We start from the raw sequence: 26,294 nt of genomic DNA, 5'->3' as shown, positions 1-26,294 counted from the left end.
TCAGTCCTCTTTGACTGTCCTCTTCTGTCTCTCTGAGTTTGAACCACCATCTTTCCACCTCCAACCCTCCAACCTCCCTCAGGACAGAGGAGCATCTTCTCCAGGTTCCATTAAATGGACAAATCAGACAAACACGATGACACTAAACCCACAACAAACACATTTATTATGAGTCTTCAAGGGAATTACAGAAAGACAAATGCTGTGTTCCAGATGTTCTTCTTCCCTCAGTACACCAACACATCAGGACTCCCACTGTGGAGACAGTCCTGTTGTTTAAAGCCACACTGACAGGAAATGACCTCATCACGTGAACACATCACCCTTCAAAATATCTGCAGCTTTAATTACATTACCCAGAAATCAACATGTTTTTGTGTCCTGTGTTTCACACTTCTTTTTGTTTTTGAGTTCATCATCCTGGTACTTGTAGTGAACTGATGTTTCTGTACTTTAACACTGATGCACTCAGAACAGAGAGTTAGTACACAAGTAGAACATCTGGAACACAAGTAGAACATCTGGAACACAAGTAGAATATCTGGAACACAGCAAAAGGCCTTTTCAGGGTTGACGGCTGAGGTCAGACAGTCCTGGAGGATGTGACTGGTTCCACGTCAGCTGCTGTATGCAGCTTGAACAGTTCTGCGTGTGTTTCAGGGGATCGCTGCTGTCTGAACATGTGGGTCATTATATGGAGTCATCCTGTTTCTAGAAGAGCCTATAATCCGTCACTACCATCTACTGGACTTGTATGACGTTTAGACATGACCACTAACTCATGGATCTGTCCTGTGGTTCAGATCTGCTCCAACATTCAACTTCCTGCTGACAAACCAAACGTCATTAAAACTACTGACAGCTGATAGGTCACGGGATCTGTTAGCAGTGGAGTTTTTCCTTAAATACTTCAACCCTGTCCATCGTACTGTGGAGGAGGAAGACGTCTGACACCCTCATCATCAAAACTATCAGTCAGTGACATCGGTGAGGACACATCAGTGGGCTGTGTTGGACAGGTGCAGTGACCTCCTGCAACCACCGGGGGAGCCGATTGGTGAGAGAAGTTCCTGCAGACATCAGACTGTGAACATTTAGATCACAGTCAGCTTTCAGTACGTACGTGTGTGTGTGTGTGTGTGTGTGTGTGTGTGTGTGTGTGTGTGTGTGTGTGTGTGTGTGTGTGTGAGTGTGTGTGTGTGTGTGTGTGTGAGTGTGAGTGTGTGTGTGTGTGTGTGTGTGTGTGTGTGTGTGTGTGAGTGTGTGTGTGAGTGTGAGTGTGTGAGTGTGTGTGTGTGTGTGAGTGTGTGTGTGAGTGTGTGTGTGTGTGAGTGTGTGTGTGTGTGTGAGTGTGAGTGTGTGTGTGTGTGTGTGTGTGTGTGTGTGTGTGTGTGTGTGTGTGTGTGTGTGTGTGTGTGAGTGTGTGTGTGTGTGTGTGTGTGTGTGTGTGTGTGTGTGTGTGTGTGTGTGTGTGTGTGTGTGTGTGTGTGTGTGTGTGTGTGTGTGTGAGAGGGTGTGTGTGTGTGTGTGTGTGTGTGTGTGTGTGTGTGTGTGTGTGTGAGTGTGTGTGTGAGAGGGTGTGTGTGTGTGTGAGTGTGTGAGTGTGTGTGTGTGTGTGTGTGTGTGTGTGAGTGTGTGAGTGTGTGTGTGTGTGTGTGTGTGTGTGTGTGTGTGTGTGTGTGTGTGTGTGTGTGTGTGTGTGTGTGTGTGTGTGAGTGTGTGTGTGTGAGTGTGTGTGTGTGTGTGTGTGTGTGTGTGTGTGTGTGTGTGTGTGTGCATCACAGGAGCATGTCAACGCAACAATGACGTCATAATGATACGACTGCTTCAATACATTTAGTGGATTAATCTTGTTTTGTTTGTATAAAAATAATCGCTGAGTCTTGAAATAATGTTAATTTGTCACTTCACTGACCTTCATATTTGATGTAGAGTTAACGAGTGCGTCAGGTTGATATTTTACTGCTCTGCTCTCTGAAAACAAAACGCACCGACTACGTATTTGGAGTGATGTGTTGATTCCTGCCGGATGTTGCAGGATCATATTTGTTGGGTTCACTGAAGGTTCACTGGAGAGACAGTTTCATGTTTGATCAGCAGTTGTGATGCTGCAGCTCTCCTCGTGTTCATGTGGTTACTGTTTAACTGAACTACAGATAAAAACAGTCTTTAAAAACACTGGTGACAGAAAGTGTGAGTAGAAAAAGAGTGCAACATTCACGAGAAGGTCCGAAGGATCGGACCGGTCCGGCGTGTTGGTGTAAAAAAGGCACTGGTGGATCACAACTGTTGGAAGGAAGAAATGAAAGAGTGAAATAAATCACATCCTCAGAAGCAGTCGGGTCAGTACGTGGACCCCCGGACTCCCACCGGACCCTCCTCTCTGCTCTGCCGGGCCGGACCGGGCTGACCGGGCCGGGTCAGGCTGTCCATGGCGGACAGGATGGAGGAGAAAAAGTGCTCCGTGTGGTTCTGCAGAGCTCCAGACTGCCTCTCAATCAGCAGCAGGGTGTCTCTCAAAACTGCAAACACGGAGACAGGAAGTCAGCAGCAGATCAAAGACATGAACGTAGATTTATTTTTTGATTAAGAAGGCTGAATGTGACAGACTGACGTGGGGCGGTGCCGTCGATGCAGCGGAGGAGGAGCTGTCCGCTGTCCAGGACACAGGAGGTCAGCGGCTGGTGGCGGCTCACTTCTCTCTGGAAGCTCTGACAACGACAGTCGACACAGTGAGTCCGACCCGACGGTGTCTCAGAGCTCATGGAGTTATACGGGATATTTATACAGTATATGAACCCAACATGAACACATGTTTGTGCTGTCAGATCCTTTTCATTTTGATTTTAATGAACAAAAACCTCCAGATGAGTACAACCAGTCCAACGGTGTCGGTGTGGAACTGCTGCTTTTACTCCTCAGTTAGTTTGTCATCAGTAAACCGACTCTGACTCTGATTCTCTGAGCAAACATGTGTTTTCTGTTCACGTCGTTGTTTCAGTCAGTCGGAGAAACAGGATAACAAACGACTCATCACCGCTCCGTCTGATCCGCAACCCCGTTTCCAAAACACTTGGGACGCTGTGTAAAATGTAAATAAAAACAGAATGCGATGATTTGCAAATCACATACACCCATTTATAATTTTAAATAGACCAAAGACGACAAATCAAATGTTGAAACGGAAAAAATTCTGTTGTTTTATTAAAAATATCTGCTCATATTGAATTTGATGGCAGCAGCACGTCTCTAAAAAGTTGTGACAGGGTCAACAAAAGACTGGAAAAGTTGTGTTAAGATAAAAAAAAAAACTAAAAACAGCTGGTGGAACATCTGACAACTAATGAGGTTACCATGGCAACAGATCAGTAACATGATCGGGTATAAAAAATGATTTCAGAGAGGCAGAGTCTCTCAGCAGTGAAGATGGGGAGAGGTTCATCACTCTGTGAAAGACTGTTTGGGAAAATAGTTCAACAATCTAAGAATAATGTTCCTCAACGTAAAACTACAAAGAATTAGTGGATTTCATCGTCTACGGTTCATAATATCATTAAAAGATTCAGAGAATCTGGAGAAATCTCTGAACACAAGGGACAAGGCTGGAAACCAATATTGGATGGTGGTGATCTTCAGGCCCTCAGGCAGCACTGCATTAAAAACACACTATTCTGGAGTGGAAATCACTGCATGGGCTCAGGAACACTTGTGAAAACCATCGTCTGTGAACACAGTTCATCGCTGCGTCCACAAATGCAGGTTAAAACTCTCCAAAGAAGAAACCAGATAGAAACATGATCCAGAAACACCGCCGCCTTCTCTGGATCCGTTATGTGATTTACAAATCATTGCGTTCTGTTTTTTTGTTTTTTTTACATTTCATACAGCGTCCCAGCTTTTTGGGAAACAGGGTTGTAAAACAAACCAGGAACTGATTCTAAAAGTTTCAACCCGATTCAGTCACACAGACATTATGGAGGTGTAACCGTGTGTGTCTGCTGTCGGTGAAACGGGCCTCAGTCCTCACCCGATACTCAGCCAGCGACGACTTCACACTGTCGATGTCCACGTCGGGCGCGGCCAGCAGCTCCATCTTCTCTGACATCGCATGCAGCCGCTGGATGAGCAGCGCCAGGTGGGAGCAGAACACCTGCAACACACAGCGTTCACGTCAATGCTCGGGACGACCAGCGGAGCTGCAGGTTTCTCTCTCCTCAGGTGTCTCTACCTGGATGTGTTGCATCAGAGACCCCCTCTGCTCTTGCTCCTCCGGGCTGTCGCTCTGGTTGTCGGGGGCGACGGTGAGGCCACGCAGCCGCTCCACCAGATCCTCCACCTCCCTGAGACCGGAGCGACTCAGGCCCCCGCCGGCAGGCTCCGCCCGGGCTCCACCGCTGCTCGTCTGAGAGAGCCTGTGATCAGCTGCTGGGGGACGATGATAACAGACAGTCACCGGTGTGGAGGCAGAGGACAGACGCTGTCAAACGTGGACAAATGACAACATCAGCCCATCAATACGTACCGGTGTGATCAGCATCCCTCTGCTCTCTGCCCCTCTGAGCTCCTTCATCATCTCGTTTCTCCTCCTCCTCTTCTTCAGCCACCTGTTTCTCAGGCAGGGTGACGGAGGAGAGGACGGAGGTGGTGCCCGGCTCCAGGGACTCCCAGCTCGCCGTGACAGGTCTGCTGAGCTGGGCCGTCACCTCCCTCACCTGCACACAGGGGAGGAGCCACAGAAGCAGCTGAACACCTGAGGGTCACCTGTGTGTGACACTGCTCAGATATAACAACACTTTACTTCAGATGTTTGCTCACTCAAAGTCTGTGTGTGTAAAATCACGTACAAACTTCACATCACCAACAAAACAAACTGTCCAGCTGGACGTGCAGTTTAACAGACATGTCCGTTCTGCATGTTTGTCTGAATACATCTGATATCGGTTGTTTGTACGTGTAAAATACTCGGAGGAGAAATGTAAACATATACATTTATCAGCTGTAATGATGTTTACTAAACCTGACAGTAGAAACAGGAGAAGTAATCGGTGTGTATTTTAGTACGACTGAAGGTATTAATCAGATGAACATCAGGAGACGGACGCTCTTATTGTGAAGGAGATGCAGGAAACTAAAGGATATGTAGAGAACGAGGTTTTACACCCGTTAAACATGTCTGATGTCAGAGGCAGAAATTATTCAGACGTCATCTGTCCAGAGATGATATTTTAGAGTTTTTGAATAAACTGAATGATGTTTTACAGCCAACAGCGTGATGTAGGTGTCTCTGCTGGGATATCAGTCCTGTTCTTCAGAGGAGCTGTCCGTGGTCCTGAATGTGTCCCTCAGAGTCACAGGTCGTTTCATCAGGTTCCCACTGAATGAAAAGTCACCTGCTCATCACAGAAAGATCTGGACCTGCTGATCTCTGTTTGTTAGAGGATCTCATCCACCGTCCTCCTCTTTTATCTGACCACGTTTTATTATTAAGCCTCCCCCCCCCCCTCCCATCTTTCCATCTTCTCATAATTTAATCTATTGATCTTTTTTTCCCCCCAAGGCATTCACTTTCTCACTGATAATCTCCTATATAGCATTTTGTAATATTGATATTTCTTAATTTCAATGGGATCAAATTTCCTTTTCTTTTTGCGGTCATTGTTTTTTCATGACTGGAATCACTTTAACTCGAAATCCCCTCATTTAAATAAAGCGATTTGCACCTGATATCAGTGGCGCAGTCACTCAGTAAATCACCAGGTGCAAATTAAACATGCAAACTTTTAGACTAAACATGCAATTTAGTGCCATTTATTGTAGATCTTAGTGAATCAGGCCCTGAGTGTTTTAGAGAAAACACACTCTTCTCATGAGTTGTGTTCAATTTATGAACAGAACAAAGTTCGATGTTTTATTGTATGTGGTCATTTCTCTGGTGTGTGATGAAGACCTACTTTTTTATTTTATATAAGATAAGAGAATAAAAATGGTAAAAGGGGAGACCAGATGTACCCGGGCGTCTCCATCACTGACCTGTCTGGACAGCAGCTGCAGCTCCTCCAGCTGCTCTGGAAGAGGCCTGAACTCTTCGTCCACCTCCCAACACACACACCGGGACCGTGGGAGGACGCTGGTGGAGCAGAGGACAGCGGTGGAGGTGGAGCTGGAGGTGTCCTGACTGCAGTCCAAACTGTCCGAGGACACGCCCACGGGCTCGGTCAGGGAGAGAGGGGTGCTGGAGGGCGGTCCATCTACACATCTGGTGAATCCCTGCAGGTCCGGTGACCTTTGACCTGCGCTGAGACAGCTTCTCCCTCTGGTCTGTCCCGTCCCGCTTGCAGAGAAGTCCAACCCCGACAGGCTGGTGGAGGGACACAGCTGGTCCAGTTCTATTCCTGAGTCCTGCAGGTGGGGGTCTGTCCGGAGGAAAGCGTCTCCCTGGAGGACAGAGCCGTCCCACTCACTGAGCGCCTGTCCTGGTCTCAGCGGGTAGGTGTAGTCCAGCAGGGCGCGGTACTCCTTGTTGGGGTCCCAGCCTGCAGAGCGCCTGTTTGGAGACGGAGGCGAACCTTTAGGGATGGCACAGGCCCAGTAGTTCACCTGATGGGGAGACTCGGGAGAACAGAGTGTGTTCTCTCCCCCACCTGTACCCTCCCTCCCCCCTGGTCTGAGCTGAGGCCTGGAGTACCCTGAGCGAGGGGTGTAGGTAGGATGCAGGACTGTGGAGGTGAGTCGCGGCCTCAGAGGAGGGTTTAGTCTCTGGACCTCCAGGACGGAACTGGAGAGGCTCCTCTGAGCCGATCTGCTGCCGGGGAACGGTGACCGTAGAGCGGGTTCTTCACGGAGCAGCCGGGCCTGCAGCTCCGAGACACTGGAGGGTGAGACCAGGTCTTCTCTGGAGGAGGAGGGAGGTGAGACGTCCCCGTGAGAGAGGCTGAAGCTCTCGCTCAGCTCCTCTCTCGGTCTGATCAGAGGTTCTCTCCTGCTGACGGGCAGCTGTTTGTCCTACAAGGCAGGAAAGATGAAATTAAATATCACTGACTTGCTCTGTTTGCAGCAGTGACGGCTTTTGGCATTCAGACCATTTACAGATGAAGTGACTTAGAGGTAACAGTTCCTTGTTGTCAGGACATCCCAATAACATTAAAAACCTGAAGCTGATGCAAAGTGCGGCAGCCAGAAGACAGGACTTAACAAGAGAGATCCTATTTTTACAACAGCTTCTTCCTTTTTAGAAAAAACACATGAATTTCACAAGCAAGCATTATGTGACCACCTGCACATGTGAAATGTGGTTTTGGGAACATTTGAATGGTGTAATGTGTGAAGCGCATGTCGATTTTCCACATGTTGTCATATGTTGCAACATGTGGAAAACATGTGAAACTGGTGTTTTATCCGTGAAGGTCGTCATCGGCTTTCTGTAGAATTTACCTGCTGACTTTTGAGCTCTTTATACACACACACACACACACACACACACACGCACGCACGCACGCACGCACGCACGCACGCACGCGCACGCACGCACGCACGCACGCACACACACACACACACACACACACACGCACGCACGCACGCACACACACACGCACACACACACACACACACACACACACACACACACACGACTTCACACAACTTGCATCATATGTACATGTTAAGCACGTGTGAGATGTTTTGTGGAGCGTTTGAAGGCAGGTCGGACTTCCTCCTCACCGTCTCTGTGAACCTCTGTGGCGGCGTCTTCTTTAAGATGGACGTTTGCTGCTCTGAGGAAAACAGCGGCTTCCTCGTCACATAGCGTCTGTCTGTCAGATACCTGCAGGTGGTTGCCATAGTAACACTTCTGTGCGGCCCTCCTCGGTCCTCTCTGTAGCTCCCTCCCCGTTCACCGTCTCCTGCAGCGGCACTCGAGGATCTCCTGCTGTGTTTCAACTCGGCATGATGCAGCCTCCATCGCTGGCTGCATCCCTCAGCTTCCATGAGTTAAAGGAGATGGAGGAAGGTCCGCTCAACTAAAGGACTTCAACGGCTACAAAATGAAACATTATTCTAAATGATTTCAACATTATCATTTATCTTTTGGGTTCATTCATACACCTTGCAAGCTGGTGGCAGACTCTTCTGTTCAGTCTTCTGAGCAGCGAACATCATCCTGCTGAGTTGAGTCCTGCAACGAGACCAGAGAGGACGTGAAGATATGCAGTAACAGGAAGGATTTATAACTTTATGGAAACAAACACCTGCTGTCAGAATCATACATTTGTATAGAATTCAGATTTAAAACTGCATGTATTTACGCAAAGGTTAAAGTGATTCCCAGCAGATTCATCACGACAAACGACTTTCACGTGACACATCATCATTGTTGTTCCAGAAATATTCAGAGTAACTTTCAACACGTGTTTTGAGCTGCATTAATCTCAAAAACAGCCTTCTTTTGAACGTGTGTTCCTCATAAACACATGAACAAACATCCTTCAGCTGCTCGCTGAGTGGAAGGTCTCCTCCTGTTGCTGTGGCATCACTAGGCAGCGGGCTGATACGTATCGCGTCGGGTCCAGGCGCTGTAATGATATGTTGCTGCTCACCTGACCGATCTCATTAAGACTGCATGCTCAGACCTGCCTGAGCTCGGCACACCAACGAGGAAGAGCAGCGAGTGTCCGGTGGGTCTGCTGACTCAGACACGGCTGCTCACTGTGCTGGTGATAGATATGAAAAACTGTCCAACAGAACCATGGAGCTCCTGCTGTGTGACACCAGCATGAATATTGACAACATTACAACCCTGTTTCCAAAAAAGTAGTAACGCTGTGTAAAATGTAAATAAAAACAGAACGCAATGATTTGCAAATAACATAAACCAATGTTTTTTTGCACATAGAACAAAGATAACATATCAAATGTGGAAACGGAGATATATTTTATTGTTTTATATTAAATATCTGCTCATTTTGAATCTGATGTCAACAACACGTCTCTATAAGTTGTTCCAGGATGATGGTCACCACTGAGCTGCATCACTTCTTCTTTTAACAACACTCTGGAAACCTTTGGGACCTGAGGAGACCAGTTTCTGGAGTTTTGAAAGACAAAAGTTGTCTCCTTATTGCAGAAGATGTAATTTCAGCTGCTCATCAGTTCAGGTTCTCCTTTGTCATATTTTTCATTTTAATAATGGGCCACATTATTTAAATTGGTGACAGGTCCGGACTGCAGGAGGCCAGTTTACCACCTGGATTCTTCTACTACGGACGCAGCGATGAACTGTGTTCACAGACGATGGTTTTCACAAGTGTTCCTGAGCCCATGCAGTGATTTCCACTCCAGAATAGTGTGTTTTTAATGCAGTGCTGCCTGAGGGCCTGAAGATCACCACCATCCAATATTGGTTTCCAGCCTTGTCCCTTGTGTTCAGAGATTTCTCCAGATTCTCTGAATCTTTTAATGATATTATGAACCGTAGACGATGAAATCCACTAATTCTTTGTAGTTTTACGTTGAGGAACATTATTCTTGGATTGTTGAACTATTTTCCAACACAGTCTTTCAGAGTGGTGAACCTCTCCCCATCTTCACTGCTGAGAGACTCTGTCTCTCTGAAATCATCTTTTATACACAATCATGTTACTGATCTGTTGCCATGGTAACCTGATTAGATGTGAGATGTTCCACCAGGTGTTTTTTTTCATCTTAACACAACTTTTCCAGTCTTTTATTGATCCTATCCCAACTTTTTTTTATGTTGCTGCCAACAAATTCAAAATGTGCAAATGTTTTTCATAAAATTTCTCCATTTCGATATTAAATTAAATATGGGTTTATGAGATTTGCAAATCATTGCCTTTTGTTTTCATTTACATTTTACACAGCGTCCCAACTGTTTTGGGAACAGGGATGTATTTATTACACTATAAGTAGAAACATATTTTTCTGCAGAATGCGTCAGGATGCATCGGACCTGAATTCTGTGTACAAACTGTCTGCAGATTGATGTGCATCATCTGCCATGTTTATAGGACAAGAGTGTAGAACCTCATAATCACTTAATGCAGAGATCTTGACTTTTTCCAATGGAATCTAAATCAGATCATTATGGATCATTTATCTGGCTCAACTTTCTGTGAGCTGTATTGAAGCTCTCAAGGTTGCTAGGCAACAGGGGCAGCTCAACGGTAACGGCAGAATGATCCGCTGGTGACGCAACAAGTAGGCGAGACAAGAAAAGACTAGACCAGACACTTCAGGGTCCCCCCGCTCCACGAAGACCACCCCCCAACGGCTGGGACGGATACAGAGAGCAGGAAGCATCGACCCGAACAGAGACGGGTCGCCGACACCGACAGCAGCACATCAGTTCTCATGTGGCCGGACGTCAGAATCACCACGTCACTGCATTACAGCAGAGGTCAAAGGTCACGAACAGGCTGATGTGTTGGATCTCACACTGACTGAGAACCTCACACTGTCCTGTCTCCTCCATCCTGGTTACCATGGTGATGGCCAAGAGAGGATGGTGCTTGGTTGAAGAGGGAGTCTCAAGGGTCAATCAAAGGCTACTAGCAGAACAAAGAGCCCAGGGTGGACAGAACCAGTACCAGAAGAAAGAGCCCAGGGTGGACGGAACCAGAACCAGAACAAAGAGCCCAGGGTGGACAGAACCAGAACCAGAACCAGAACAAAGAGCCCAGGGTGGACGGAACCAGAACCAGAACAAAGAGCCCAGGGTGGACAGAACCAGAACAAAGAGCCCAGGGTGGACGGAACCAAAACCAGAACCAGAACAAAGAGCCCAGGGTGGACGGAACCAGAACCAGAACAAAGAGCCCAGGGTGGACGGAACCAGTACCAGAAAAAAGAGCCCAGGGTGGACGGAACCCGTACCAGAAAAAAGAGCCCAGGGTGGACAGAACCAGTACCAGAACAAAGAGCCCAGGATGGACAGAACCAGAACAAAGAGCCCAGGGTGGACGGAACCAGCTTCACTGCTGCTCAGCAGGTTTCCAACTTCAACAGACAGGATGTCAAACGCAGAGGACAGAGGAGGAAACCATGGCAACGAGCGGTGACACCAAACACACACGACCTACAAGAAGCGAGGAGTCCTCCTGACCCTGGGTCAGTTCGGCTGCTGATGAGTTTGAACATGAAACCGGACCAGAACCGGAAGGAGCCGCTGGAAGCCACGAGGTGGAGATTTTAAAGCAGCAGACAGAAAGACCTGCGGAGTCCTGGTCCTCAACGGAACCAGACTTCTTCTGGACCTTCCTGTAGAACCAGCCTTCTTCTGGACCTTCCTGTAGAACCCGACTTCTTCTGGACCTTCCTGTAGAACCAGCCTTCTCCTGGACCTTCCTGTAGAACCAGCCTTCTTCTGGACCTTCCTGTAGAACCCGACTTCTTCTGGACCTTCCTGTAGAACCAGCCTTCTTCTGGACCTTCCTGTAGAACCTGACTTCTTCTGGACCTTCCTGTAGAACCCGACTTCTTCTGGACCTTCCTGTAGAACCAGCCTCACTGATCTCTACCAGTTTAAACACTTCCCACCGCCGGCTGCAGGGCGGAAGTCGCCCCGACAGACACTTCTCCAACAGACGTTGATCTGTCTGAGAGCGACTACCGAACTGGACCGCCTCGTTGTTCCTCCTCTGTCCGACAGAAACCCAGAAAACAGACCAACGACACGTATTTACCTTCTTCAGCGGCGGAGTTCGGTTCGGAGCGTCCAGCTGCTGCCGCTCCGAACCGGAGCTTTGTCACCGCAGTCGCCTTCCTGCCGCCGTGATGCCTTCAGGGACATCTGTTAGATTCAGCCGTGCAGAACTTCACCGGACCTCTGTTAGCTCCAGCAGTGCTGCCTTCACGGACCTCTGTTAGATTCAGCTGTGCTGCCTTCACGGCCCTGTGTTCACACCGAATATGAAAGCGTTCAGACCGGTGCTGTGACGTCGTGCTGTCTCTGTCCTGTATGAAGTCTCGTCGTAAACTCACTGATGGTGTGTTTCTGTGTTTGTAGGATATCAGAACATTTTAAAGGACACAAAAGTCCTAAATCACGTAAACCCGAGAGAAACCTGTTGTCATCACTTTTAGTACTTTTTAAGGGTGAAAAGTTCATAATTCCAATATTGTTGGTGGTTTGTGAAGGAGCGGGCTGAAGTGGCTCTTTGCTGCCGCTCAGTGGGAACAATGAGAAGTGCGCAGACATCACGACATTAATAATCAGACCGCTGCAGCAGAGACGGTGAAGGACCACACGTCCACTGAGAAGAGCGACCTTCACCGGGAAAAGATCCTTCACCGGGAACCCGCAGCAGACTGGACCAGGACGGGCCGCCTCCAACATCTCTGGGTCGGACCCGTCTGGAAACCAGGGCCCGGTTAACATCAGGTAAAAAGATGACAATATAACAGCTGCTTCTGTTCCTGGGCTCATCATCATCTGAAGTAATGCTGGATAAATAAAAAAAAGCTCCAGAGATAAAAAATAAATTAAAAAACAACAACAAAAAAACCCTAAAAAAACAAGGCTGAAGAACATCACAGTGTGCATTTTATTTTATTCTGGCAGCACAATCACAAAAGACCACACAGAAGCACACAACGCCTGCTGTTGTTTCCTTGAACCACGGCACGGTGTCGAGTCCGCCGGACTCAGACTCAACGTTCATGGGAAGAACAGCCGGCATGAATAAAGTGGATCGTCCTTGAAGTGAAACTGGCTCGGTGTTACGAAGCAGTTTGAATCCGGAGCTCCTCTTCGTCACGTGTTCCTTCAGGAACTAGAAGTCCACGCAGCGGCCCTTCCTCTCCCAGTCTCCGTAGCGGGTTGGCTCCGGACCCCGAGGACCCCCTTTCTCCTTGGTCACGGGGTTCACGTCCTCGGGGAACTCTGAGGGACGAGAGGAAGGTTCAAGTTCACGTCGTTCCCTCTTTTGGCCTCATCACACTGAACCTGTGACCTGATGGAGGTCAACGCTGTCAAAATGAAAACCATGTGAGCTGCAGCTGAAAGCTCAGGGAGAGGAAGTGGTTCTCTTCATTCAGCCCTACACTACGAGGAGTGTGTGTGCAGTGTGTAGTGTGTACAGTGTGTACAGTGTACAGTGTGTAGTGTGTACAGTGTGTAGTGTGTGCAGTGTGTAGTGTGTGTATGTACAGTGTACAGTGTGTAGTGTGTACAGTGTGTAGTGTGTACAGTGTGTACAGTATGTACAGTGTGTAGTGTGTACAGTGTGTAGTGTGTGCAGTGTGTACTGTGTGTAGTGTGTACAATGTGTACAGTGTGTAGTGTGTACAGTGTGTAGTGTGCAGTGTGTACAGTGTGTAGTGTGTGCAGTGTGTACAGTGTGTAGTGTGTACAGTGTGTAGTGTGTGCAGTGTGTAGTGTGTAGTGTGTAGTGTGTACAGTGTGTAGTGTGTAGTGTGTACAGTGTGTAGTGTGCAGTGTGTACAGTGTGTAGTGTAGTGTGTACAGTGTGTAGTGTGTAGTGTGTACAGTGTGTAGTATGTAGTGTGTACAGTGTGTAGTGTGCAGTGTGTACAGTGTGTAGTGTGCAGTGTGTACAGTGTGTAGTATGTAGTGTGTACAGTGTGTAGTGTGCAGTGTGTACAGTGTGTAGTATGTAGTGTGTACAGTGTGTAGTGTGCAGTGTGTACAGTGTGTAGTATGTAGTGTGTACAGTGTGTAGTGTGCAGTGTGTACAGTGTGTAGTATGTAGTGTGTACAGTGTGTACAGTGTGTAGTATGTAGTGTGTACAGTGTGTACAGTGTGTAGTGTGTGCAGTGTGTACTGTGTGTAGTGTGTACAATGTGTAGTGTGTACAGTGTGTAGTGTGTACAGTGTGTACAGTGTGTAGTGTGTACAGTGTGTAGTGTGCAGTGTGTACAGTGTGTAGTGTGTACAGTGTGTAGTTTGTACAGTGTGTAGTGTGTACAGTGTGTAGTGTGTAGTATGTAGTGTGTACAGTGTGTAGTATGTAGTGTGTACAGTGTGTAGTGTGCAGTGTGTACAGTGTGTAGTATGTAGTGTGTACAGTGTGTAGTGTGCAGTGTGTACAGTGTGTAGTATGTAGTGTGTACAGTGTGTAGTGTGCAGTGTGTACAGTGTGTAGTGTGCAGTGTGTACAGTGTGTAGTATGTAGTGTGTACAGTGTGTAGTGTGCAGTGTGTACAGTGTGTAGTATGTAGTGTGTACAGTGTGTAGTGTGCAGTGTGTACAGTGTGTAGTGTGCAGTGTGTACAGTGTGTAGTATGTAGTGTGTACAGTGTGTAGTGTGCAGTGTGTACAGTGTGTAGTATGTAGTGTGTACAGTGTGTAGTGTGCAGTGTGTACAGTGTGTAGTATGTAGTGTGTACAGTGTGTACAGTGACTGAAGTTCAGCTTGTGAAAATGTATAATTTGGCTTCAACATTATTTTCTGCAGACAAATATCCACTTTTATATCCATCTTATTTTGAAAGGATGTATTGCTGATGAGGTGTGTGTGTGTGTGGGGTTGCCATGGTGACAGGCCTCTTCCTCACTCTGCAGAACCTCCGCACTCCTCTCCTCGGTGCTGTCGAAGCGGCCCTGCGGGGTTTTGGCCTTCTTCAGCGGCTCCTTGTCCTTCGCCACCCCGCCGGCTGCCCGGGACAACCCTGGACACACCGGAAAGCACGAGGACATGCGGCATTTCACAATAAAGCGCAAGCTGTCTGCGGTTCAACCGGGACATGCAAACGACGTGTGTGTGTGGGGGGGTCTTATTTGACGTCAGTTATCGGTACATGACGTCAGAGCCGCGGAAATGAGGCACCGTGAAATGTGACGTGAACCGTCTGTCAGAGTGATTGATGAGGACGGGAGACGGACACCGACCTGCCAGCAGCGGCTCCACCGCGGGGCTCCTCCACGCCGCCTGTCTTCCCGCAGAAACACACCCCCGCAGCAGAGACATGGTGGACACCGCACCGGAGACAGTCCGCACCGGAGACAGTCCGCACAGGAGACAGTCCGCACCGGAGACCTACACAACGACGAGTTTATTGTTGTTGTTGTCGTCGTCCGGCGCTTTTTCTTTACGAGGCTTTCGTCATCACCCAGCGACGGAAATAAGGCGGAAGCGCCTCCTCCGTCAGTGCAGTGCTCGCGTGGCGCCGGTAGGGGGAGACAGAGCGCTGGTTTCATCCCCGGATGTTTGTGGACTTGAAATGAACTCTCACTCAAACAAATGTAGAAGTCAAGTTAAGCAGTGCCATGCCACACAGTTATCTGCACTTGTGTCTGGATATGAGTGAACTCAACTCTTGTTCTCCTCCTTAGTTGTATTATTTGTTTTGTTTGTTGTTGTTTTGTTTTGTTGTTTGGTTTGGTTTGGTATATATTGAGATGCATTTGTGAAATACATATATTGTTTTGTACATCAGAAGGTGTGACCTTAAGTCATTTGATACTCAACTTACATGTAAAGAAACGAGACGGTTAAAAAGAAAAAGGATATAAAAACGTTGGACTTTCAGCTTCTCTGTTTAAAGTCAGAGAGCTGTCATCATTTTCACATCTCTCTCTTTGAACTCGTTTACCTTGATGTAAACAGCTGGAAGTGTTTAGAAATGCATCAGCCAACACCTCCACAGGTCCCATATGAACACTGTATTTCACCTGTCTGATTTGCTCATAAAGAGACGTGTGAAAAGGAACTGACATTTTCCTGCACACTCAGCAGCACCTGACTTCCACCTGAACCGGAAGCTCCGCCCACTGACGGCGGCTGAGGTGATTTCACTGCTGTGGTCACTTTTGGAGACACGTGTATACAGCAACGTTTATATGCACTGATGAGAAGCATAAAGATGCAGCTGAAAGCTCTGGGAGGAGGCGGGACTGGATGTTCTTTAAAGGACACCTGGACACCTGGACATGCAGAGATAACGGCACAAGTAGTTTTTATTCATCAGTTAACTTCATACAAAATGCACTATCTAAATAAGTAAACAAATTATCGCCATGAGTCTTCTTTTTTTAAACTTCTGTCGGAGTTATACAGCCTTAGTTTTGGACTTCTGCAACAATATGATGTCATAAAGTTCACAAAGTACAAGCGGCTCGCTGAGAGGGCAGAGACACTCGTCAGGTCCATGTGCATTTATGGGTTTACTCATCGTTTGGACACTTTCACAGTGTTTTTCTCCACCTGCACCCCCGTCAGTGTAAAAAGCAAAGGGAAGTTGAATTTACACAATAAATGGGGCTTTTAAAGCAGATGCTGAATCTGCTGCAGAGCATCAGTGAGCTCTGCTGTTGACTTTATCTTTATCAGCTCTGGTGACCACGTTTTCTTCCCACAGGAAAACCGTGTGTGTGTGTGTGTGTGTGTGTGTGTGTGTGTGTGTGTGTGTGTGTGTGTGTGTGTGTGTGTGTGTGTGTGTGTGTGTGTGTGTGTGAGGGATTCCAGGAGGCTTCAGCGTAGCTCGACTCCAGCAGCTCAGTGCTGATGTTTCTGAGTGGATGATGAAATTCTCCTTTACATTCCTCTTCAAGCTTTTAAAAAGCAGCGCTGGAAAATGTCACACACACACACACACACACACACACAAAAACACACACACACACACACACACACACACACACACACACACACACACACACACACACACACACACACACACACACACACACACACACACAGTGTCTGTAAGAGTTTTATAAAATAAGTGGTAAACCATGATATCAATTTAGTTTCAATCAATGTTTTGCAGCCGTTGATGAAACGTACGCCGCGGTGAACTAACGCTCCTCAGATCATCTCGAGTCCTTTTCTTTGTCAGATACGATGTATATTTCATATAAAGGTGCTAAAACAAGTGCTCTGGGGTTTTGCATCTGGGTAAAAAGTCCATTCAAATATGGCAGATAAAAGGTGACAGACACTAATGGCACGAACATTTTATTTTTGTCAGACATCAGGTAAGAAAATATGCTGTTTATGAAACATCAAGTCCTTTACAGCTCCTTCTCATTCTCAGGGAGTCAAAGCTGCCGGCGTCGCAGAGATACCAACATGGTGAGCTTTAGTGTCACCGAGTCCAAGAGAAAGTGTGAGCAGGAAGGGGGGGGGGGTGCTTGGATGGTTCCTCCTCCACTCAGGTTCTTCTTCTGGTTCCTTCAGATGTTGGAGCTTCACAGACTGAAAGATGTTCAGAGTTTAAAACCAGAAGCCTGTTTTCACTTTCATCTGCCGAAGGAGAAATATTTCTCAGAACTCACTGAAACATCTGATTTTAGAGAGGGGCGGGGCAACGAGCAGGATTTGTGACATCACAAATAGTTTGGAAGCTGATCCTGGTGGGCAATGGAAACTTGAAACACTGAGAATGGACTTCACAGTCAAACATCTGCAGTCAAACGTTACTCATCAAATATATTTCTATGTTTATAAAATCTGGAGTTTTCAGTGAGGGAGAAGGAGGAGACGACATTTCAAAGATTTTAAGATAATTCATTTTTTTGTGGGAAACAAACACTCATTATGATCCACAGTAGAATATTTACATGTTAAATCAGGTCTGCAGGGATTGTTAAGAAATGTAAGGGATTTATTTTAAGTATCTTAAAAACAACACAAAGCAACATAAATGTACATAAAAGTGCTTCTCTTCACTCAAACCGTGGCCCTGACTCTGACCCTGAAGTGGGGCTGGCAGGTCTGTGTGGACCTGTGTGGGGCTGGCAGGTCTGTGTGGACCTGTGTGGGGCTGGCAGGTCTGTGTGGACCTGTGTGGGGCTGGCAGGTCTGTGTGGACCTGTGTGGGTCTGTGTGGGTCTGTGTGGGTCTGTGTGGACCTGTGTTGACCTGTGTGGGTCTGTGTTGACCTGTGTGGGTCTGTGTGGGTCTGTGTGGGTCTGTGTGGGTCTGTGTGGACCTGTGTTGACCTGTGTGGGTCTGTGTGGGTCTGTGTGGACCTGTGTTGACCTGTGTGGGTCTGTGTGGGTCTGTGTGGGTCTGTGTGGACCTGTGTTGACCTGTGTGGGTCTGTGTGGGTCTGTGTGGACCTGTGTTGACCTGTGTGGGTCTGTGTGGGTCTGTGTGGACCTGTGTTGACCTGTGTGGGTCTGTGTGGGTCTGTGTGGGTCTGTGTGGACCTGTGTTGACCTGTGTGGGTCTGTGTGGGTCTGTGTGGACCTGTGTTGACCTGTGTGGGTCTGTGTGGGTCTGTGTGGGTCTGTGTGGACCTGTGTTGACCTGTGTGGGTCTGTGTGGGTCTGTGTTGACCTGTGTGGGTCTGTGTGGGTCTGTGTGGACCTGTGTTGACCTGTGTGGGTCTGTGTGGGTCTGTGTGGGTCTGTGTTGACCTGTGTGGGTCTGTGTGGGTCTGTGTGGACCTGTGTTGACCTGTGTGGGTCTGTGTTGACCTGTGTGGGTCTGTGTGGGTCTGTGTGGGTCTGTGTGGACCTGTGTGGGTCTGTGTGGGTCTGTGTTGACCTGTGTGGGTCTGTGTGGGTCTGTGTTGACCTGTGTGGGTCTGTGTGGGTCTGTGTGGACCTGTGTTGACCTGTGTGGGTCTGTGTTGACCTGTGTGGGTCTGTGTTGACCTGTGTGGGTCTGTGTGGGTCTGTGTGGGTCTGTGTGGTTCGGTGAGGCTGAGGTTTGACGCCTTGAGATGAAAACAGGCTGGAACATTAACAGCTCATTGATGGCGGGCCGTCCTGGTCTCTGCTGGTCTCTCTGGATCTCACTGTTCACCAGGACACCTCTGAATATTTTCCAGGAGATCTGCAGTGTGGTGTCTGAAGCAGGGGTCCACCTCCTCCTCAGACTGCGGCCCCCAGGTGGACCCGGTCTGAAGAGTCTGTCTGACAGAAGTGATAATAAGAGCAGAGATGTGACCTGATGACGTCCATGAAGCTGCATCGGGGCCTCCTCTGCACGGAGCTCGTCAGCGGGCCGCCGCCGGTGTCTCTGCAGCAAGCAGTCCCTCGGTACCGGCGTGAGGCCGTGTGTGTGTGTGTGTGTGTGTGTGTGTGTGTGTGTGTGTGTGTGTGTGTGTGTGTGTGTGTGTGTGTGTGTGTGTGTGTGTGTGTGTGTTGGTCTACTCGCAGGCCGACACGCTGCTGATCTTCCCGGTGTTCTCGGTCCACGGCTGCAGGTTCTGCAGGGCGAACAGAGAGCTGTTCTGCAGGCACAGCGGGTCCGGGTTTACCGGCTGGTTGACGGTCTTCTGGAAGGCCTCCTGCTGCAGCTGCAGGAGGATCCGGTTGGCCTGCTGCCGCTCCGCCTCGCGCTCCTCAGCCGTCTGCCGCCTGCAGCAACGACACAAACACCGCGGAGTGACTCACATCCCGCCTCGGGTTGATCTGAGCCGCTCTGACGGACACACGGCGGCAAAAATAAAATACAAAATAACATTTAAACTGGCGCTGAGCGACAACTTCACAATCTGTAAACGAATTTAAATGATTTTAAAGCGACAATAAATATTGTCGTGAATTAAAGCTACATTATTGTCAACGAAAAATAAAATCCGGGTGAATTCTGTTGTATCAGAGCAGAGATTTCATCTGCAGCTCGTTTTAAAAACGGAACTCTGTTAACAGCTCAGAAATTTATCTTTCTCCAAAATTTCTACAGAATGAAAAAATAGAAATGCGCAGTATTTTAAACACCGTGAATTCTTCTCGGTCTGTTTATGGACTCATTTGTTAAAATATTCTATTGTCTCATTAATGCAACATCCAAACAGATGGATTTCTCCCATGAATATGTTGGTATTTTACTGCGTCTCCTCATCACCTCCTGAACCATATTCCATTATTTACAATAAATAAAATCTTGTCAATTAATTAAACATGATAGAATTCGAGATAGACGGACATACACACCAGACTGATTCATTTTAAAGCTGCTACATCCGGAGGAAGGAAGAGCATCAAGTCCACTCACCGTGTTTAGTTATTTTTTAATGTCCACATATCAAAATCTAGTCCTGCAATGAATCCAGATGTGTTTCTATTATTTTGTCCACCCAGTCTCTACCAATAAGACTGAACGCCTCTCATACGGATCATGATCAGTTATGGTTCACAGAGGAGGGAGGTTGTAGAGCAGCCAGCACGGCCTCCTCCCGGACGGCCCTCAGGAGCCAGACGGGCCTTCATAAAAAAAGCTTTGAGCTCGAGACTCAAAACAAAGATTCCAAAAAATCCGTCTCTCCGGATCAGAGCGTGTAGAAAAGAAGCGCTCACCTCCATTTGGTGCGTCTGTTCTGGAACCAGGTTTTGACCTGAGCGTCGGTCATCTTCAGGGCTTTGGCCAGCGCGGCCCGCTCGGCCGACGCCAGGTACTTCTGCCGGTGGAAGCGCTTCTCCAGCTCACAGATCTGCAGCCGCGTGAACGACGTCCGGGGCTTCTTCTTCTTGGGCGGCGTGCGGTTCTGGTACGGGTGACCTACACGACGCGTTACAGTGAGGGGTGAGAGGGACACTGGACGGGACAGGAGAGGACAGGATGGGACAGGAGAGGACAGGAAAGCAGCAAGCATCAGGATAAGCAGGCCGAGCGGCAGCAGCACCGCAGAGAAAAGTGTTCTGATAGATGCATCATAATGTCTGTAGCTCGTGTCAACAACAGTGTCAGAAATACAAAATATCATAAACACGTGGAGATGTTCTTCATTTATATACTTATAATTGTTCTATATTTATTTGTTATGTCTATGTAGTTTTATATATATATATATATGCCAATAAATCCATTATAAGTCAATTAAATGAAGTCAAATAGGCCTGTAAAAATAATATATATAATAATACATTTTATATATATATAATGTATTATTATATTAAATTTTTTACAGGCCTATTTGACTTCATTTACACAGGCTATATAGTTATATATATACACACACACACACACACACACACACACACACACACACACACACACACACACACACATATATATATATATATATATATATATATATATATATATATATATATATATATATATATACACATACATACATTTATCTATATGTATAGCCTATATATATGATTAAATCACAAAAATGACATAACACTACGTCATTTGACATCAGCACATTCTAATTTTCTGAATCCTCCATAAAAATGTGAATCAGCACAGAGTAAAATGTTGAATATGTGTGTGCTGCAGTGAGCTGTGAGAGGGAACCAGAAACGACAGAGACAGAAGAAGACTGCAGCTTCAGCAGAGACAGACAGATTACTGCAGCTCGTGGCAAACACACACTGTAACATGTCAAACAACCGTTACACGGTTACGTTCATATGTGCTCTGACTGACGCAGCTGCAGGACGTAAACAAAGAGACAGTATTAAACTGACCTCTCAGGAACAGAGGCTCATTAAAGTATATTAAAGTCATATCATATTATTCATGAACACGTGCAGGAACCGCATGTTGTCTTCAGCTTGGATTGTAAAAGCAAAGGTCACTTCTTGTTTGCATTAACACCTAATTAAAAAAAAAGTATTCTTTTCTTTTTCTGTTTATTTAAAAAAAAATTAAAGCTGAATTTAACCATTTAATAAAAGTATTTTAATCATTAGTAATTATTAATAATCAGGTTGAGAATGACAAAAATAGGAAATGATAAAAGGAATTTAAAGTTGTGTTGAATTTATTTGCTTCAAAATTTGTGAAATAAATGTACAATAAGAAGCTGCAGCTCCGAGGATTGTTTTACGTTTAGTTTTACCTAAAAAAAAAATATATTTTTCAATAGACTATGTTGGAATTTGGAATGAATAGCCCAATGACAGGATTTAGCCTGTAACACTAGATATAATAACCATAATTGATTCTTATTATTCTTATTCGTATATTTCCATGCTGCATACCTGTGAACCTGTCTTTGGTGTAGCGTCGGTTGCTCTCCATCCACGGGAAAGTGAGCGTGGTCAGGTTGTTGATGGTCCCGCTCATCGGCGGCACCGACGAGCTCCCGCCGCTCAGAGGCCGGTGCGCGGGGACACGGATGACCCCGGCGGGGTTCACGTTAGTCCCGTTCATGTTCATGCCCATGTTCATGTGATAAGCCCCGCCGAGGGAAGTCATCCCGCACGAGCTGTTGGTGCCATTATATCCGCTATTACCGCACGTGAAGCTGCCGTTCACGCCGCTGCTCGCGCCGCCGTTGTAGGCCGGGTGTCCGTACTCCGAGTCGTGCATCCTCGCGCCCAGCATGCAGCTCTGCTCCACGTTGCTGAGGATCTGGTCGATGCCGAAGCTGATGGGTTCCACGTGCGAGTGCTGCTGCAGATGCGCCCCCAGGATCCCGATGTGGTCCATGGCCTGCGCGAGCCCCCCGCTCCCGCGCGAGGAACCGAGGATGCTCCAGGCGCCGCTCCCCGGACTCTTCCGTTTGGGCTTCTTCCTCGAGCTCTGTGCGTTATCTAGTGAGGCCGGGCGCACGTGTGTGCGCGTCTATCTGTGTGCGCTTGTAGGAGCGCGAGGCTGCCCCCCCTCCCCGAGCTGCACGAGGACATCAATCAAACTGCCAAATAGACAGCGCGAGATTAAGACCCAATTTAGGGCCTGCAAACTGCACTGACTAAAGACGGTGAACTCCGCGAGGCTGTGTGGATTAACAGCTGCACGAGACCAATACCGCAACTGTACACACACACACACACACACGCGCGCGCGGTTCGCCCTGTAGGTTTTATTTTCTGCCTCCTGCTGTGGTCCAACAGAAGTTTCCTCTTTTTCCCTCCAATGTGGAAGATTTTTTTTCATAAATTAATAATCAAAACATTTCACATTTTTCTGCACTAATTCCGCGGTAGTTAATTCTCCCGCGCGCAGAGAGGCCCGACTCGAGCTCCCGGTCTCACCTGCTCACATCCCGCTCAGGGTTTTGGTTTGGGATGATGGGACTTTATTTTTTCTGGTGCTTTAAACAGGTTTATTTTGCGCAGCTGGAAATAAATACATGAAGAAAACAAGCGCAGAGTGTTTCTGTTTATTAGAAACCCAAAGACATGATGCGTTTATACAGATTGTGTACAAACGTTTTGACCACAATACAATATTACAACCATAGAAGCCGTGGACAGTGTGACGTGAGGCAGGAAGCTGTCAGAGTAGAGCAACAACAGAAGTTAAAGTGCCCTGATGACAGCAGTGAATTCAGCTCGTTTAAACCGTCCCGCTGGAGCAGCAAATAAATACGAGCCTAAGAATTCAGTGAAACCGGCACCGGACGGTACCACTCAGTCCAACCCGGTCCGTTGGATCCAGGACGGTGGAGCCTCAATAAACTGGCCTAATGGCCTCAAATGATACAGTCTGAAAGTGTGAGAAATTATTGATGTTTAATGTGCGCTGCTCATTTCTTGTTGTGAAGCTGGCGCCATCATTAATTCCTGCTGAGTGATGACAGTGGAGCTGCGCGACAAGCAGCGGCAGGCCGCAGCGGCAGGAGCGGCAGGCCGCAGCGGCAGGAGCGGCAGGCCGCAGCAATGCAATGCAATGCAATGCAAACAAATGGGAAGTCATGATGTGGCCGCGCTCATTACAAATATTAATGAATGTGGAAATGATCAATGAGTCTGCTGGAGGACATCCATTGTAGCAGGACAAACGGCGGCGACGTGTTTTAACCGGAGATCACAAATAACGAGCTGCGTTTGCTTCCTCGCGCATGAACCGTGATCTGCTCTCAGACTCAGACTCCACGACAATTAAATGGAACATTAAACCGCGGGATCATTGATTTTCTCTCCTTCTAAAAGCCACTGGGACTTAATTACTTAAATGTGGCGCATTAAAGTATTAATATTTGATATGCTTTGAAGAGTTCTCATTGGCCAATTGACCGCCATCAAATTTTAATGCGCGTGGCAGCCTATCGGCACGTTTAAACGCGCACCAATTATAAACATGAGGCAGATGCTGTAAAAAGCTGCAAAATGCGACCGTGGACCTTAATGCAGAGCAGAATTTATATGGAGGACACACATACCGAAACTTCAGAGGAAACATGTCAGAGAGAAACACCAGACCGGGAACATTTCGTTGAACTAAAGGGATTTAAGACACAAATCATCTGTTTATGTAATGCAACACGTTTTTGTTGCATTAAGGAACACAAATTATTGTTTTTTTTTAAATTTTTCTACATGAGGGTTTGTGCAACAGGAAACTGGGTCAGAGTGTGTGTGTGTGTGTCAGAGTGTGTGTGAGAGAGTGTGTGTGTCAGAGTGTGTGTGTGTCAGAGTGTGTGTGAGAGTGGTGTTAATATGTCAGGCAGCAGCAGGCCTCATATGGCTGACAAAAACTGGCCGTGGCATCTTTTCAAACTCAATTATCGAGCGACCATTTTCATTCCAGCCTCTCAAATGTCCTTGTGGGGTTTGAAAAAAAAAAGAAAAAAGAAAAAAAAGCAGCTTATCTGCACACTTCACATGGAGACGTATTGATTTGCTGATCCTTTAAGCATTAAACTGCCCGGGCAGAATAATCCCAGAGGCCGAGGCCGCCGCGCTGCATCGGCAACTCCACTGAAACTCTGAAGCCCCTTCAGACACTCGGCCTCGGACAGGAAGTGAACTTCTTCTGCTCCGTTTACCTGCGGAGCTCCTCGTGGATCCGTGTTAGGGTCAAGCCTCTCTTTTGTCTGTGTGCCTCTCCATCATCAGTCTAAATATCTCATATTGTTACGCTGAGGATGCACAGATTTACTTTCCTCTGAAACCTGATCTCTCCGGCTGAATTGCACTCATGATATTTCTCTATAAAATGTAAACTGCAAAACTTTTGTAATATTTGACTCTGGTGTCCGTTCAGTTGTTAGATTCATTTTCTCACACTCTGATTCTCCCATCTGGACTTTTTCAGTTCTTTCTGTGTCAAACAGTCATCTTCATCCCTCTCAGTTATTTCTAAGTGCTGCAGGATTCAGATGAAGGTTTTCGGTCTGGTTGTAAAGCATTGCATGGCTCGGGGCGTTTCTGCTATCTCCAACAGTTCATAACCACGAGGTCCCCAGACAGCTGAGGTCCTGTCACAGCCTGACACCATTACAGAGGAACACACTGAGCCTTTGGAAGGTCTGCACTGATATCAGATCCTCAACTCAGTGTTTTCATATCAGAAGTTAAACCCACTTGTTCAGATGAGCATTCAATCAGGTTAACAAAAATATTGGATTTGTTTTTTCTAATACTCTTTTCAACATTAAGAATTATTTCTTATTTATCTCTTGTAAGATTTTGTTCAGTTTTGAAGGGCAGTTTGGTCAACCTTTGAATGTGATTTTCAAATAAGATCTATTTATTTACAGTATATTGATTACACCCACTGATGCTCACATACGGTGCACAGAGTTTAACAACATTTTAAAGTAAAATCCAATTTATTATATTAATATAAGCTCGGTCTCCAAAATACAACCCTATTTCCCCAAAAGTTGGGATGCTATGTAAATGTAAATAAATAAATAAAAAACACAATGCAATGATTTGCAAAACATGTAAATATTTAATTGAAAATAGACCAAAGACAACATATCAAATGTTGAGACGAAGAAATTGTATTGTTTTATGAAAAATTTAAACTCATTTTGAATTTGATGCTAGCATCATGTTTTAAAAATGTTGTTCCCGGATCATGTTCACCACTGAGCTGCATCACTTCTTTTAACAACACTCTGTAAATGTTTGGGAACTGAGGAGACCAGTTTATTGAGTTTTGAAAGTGAAATGTGGTCCCATTCTTGCCTGATAGAGGATTTCAGCTGCTCAACAGTTCAGGGTCTCCTTTGTTGTATTGTTCATGTCCTGATGCTCCAGATGTTTCCAATGATTGACAGGTCTGGACTGCAGGAGGCCAGTTTATCAGCGGACTCTTCTACTAGAGAACCATGCTGTTGGAATACGTGCAGAATGTGGTTGGACGTTGTTCTGCTGAAATAAACAAGACCTTCCCTGAAAGAGACGTTGTCTGGATGGCAGCATATGTTGCTCCAAAACCTGAATATATCATTCAGCATTAATGCTTCCTTCCAGATGTTCAAGCTACCCATGCCATGTGCACTAATGCATCCCTGTACCATCACAGATGCTGGCTTTAGAACTGAGCTGATAACAAGCTGGATGGTCCCTCTCCTCTTTAACCTGGAGGATGCAGCGTCCATGATTTCCAAACAGAATCTCAGATTGTGATCCATCAGACCTCAGGACAGTCGTCCACTTCACCTCAGTCCATCTTCAATGATCTCGGTCCAGAGAAGGCGGCGGTGTTTCTGGATCATGTTTCTATCAGGT

General features: G+C 46.8%; 3 protein-coding genes across 6 annotated transcripts; all 3 read right to left on the bottom strand.

The window, feature by feature from the left end:
- Positions 1-147: 147 nt before the first annotated feature.
- On the bottom strand, positions 148-11,867 carry cep68 (centrosomal protein 68). 4 transcript variants are annotated; one of them, XM_069721383.1, is made up of 9 exons: positions 11,697-11,867; positions 8,101-8,170; positions 7,717-8,032; positions 6,031-7,002; positions 4,523-4,712; positions 4,229-4,425; positions 4,028-4,150; positions 2,615-2,711; positions 148-2,522 (listed from the first exon to the last, which is right to left on the bottom strand). In XM_069721383.1, exons 3-9 carry the CDS (start codon positions 7,981-7,983, stop codon positions 2,344-2,346), a joined length of 2,025 nt encoding a protein of 674 aa, XP_069577484.1. In that variant the 5' UTR covers positions 7,984-8,032; positions 8,101-8,170; positions 11,697-11,867; the 3' UTR covers positions 148-2,343. The 4 variants fall into 4 exon arrangements, with proteins under 4 accessions (XP_069577484.1, XP_069577485.1, XP_069577483.1 ...); XM_069721384.1 differs by having other exon boundaries at positions 7,717-8,023; XM_069721382.1 differs by having other exon boundaries at positions 7,717-8,170.
- Positions 11,868-12,546: 679 nt separating this feature from the next.
- On the bottom strand, positions 12,547-15,080 carry sdhaf4 (succinate dehydrogenase complex assembly factor 4). Its single transcript, XM_069721386.1, has 3 exons — positions 14,865-15,080; positions 14,531-14,644; positions 12,547-12,895 (listed from the first exon to the last, which is right to left on the bottom strand). Exons 1-3 carry the CDS (start codon positions 14,941-14,943, stop codon positions 12,786-12,788), a joined length of 303 nt encoding a protein of 100 aa, XP_069577487.1. The 5' UTR covers positions 14,944-15,080; the 3' UTR covers positions 12,547-12,785.
- Positions 15,081-19,075: 3,995 nt separating this feature from the next.
- On the bottom strand, positions 19,076-22,317 carry tlx1 (T cell leukemia homeobox 1). The gene is made up of 3 exons (XM_069721388.1): positions 21,867-22,317; positions 20,229-20,430; positions 19,076-19,286 (listed from the first exon to the last, which is right to left on the bottom strand). The coding sequence occupies exons 1-3, from the start codon at positions 22,315-22,317 to the stop codon at positions 19,076-19,078; spliced, it is 864 nt and encodes a 287-aa protein (XP_069577489.1).
- Positions 22,318-26,294: the final 3,977 nt, after the last annotated feature.

The sequence above is a fragment of the Brachyistius frenatus genome, unplaced genomic scaffold (genome assembly GCF_029030835.1).
Source record: "Brachyistius frenatus isolate BFR_SWC_R1_liver_20210118 unplaced genomic scaffold, ASM2903083v1 Contig_262, whole genome shotgun sequence".
Lineage (NCBI taxonomy): Eukaryota > Metazoa > Chordata > Actinopteri > Embiotocidae > Brachyistius > Brachyistius frenatus.
Note: the sequence above shows the minus strand (reverse complement) of the source record. Positions and strands in the feature narration are given on the sequence as shown.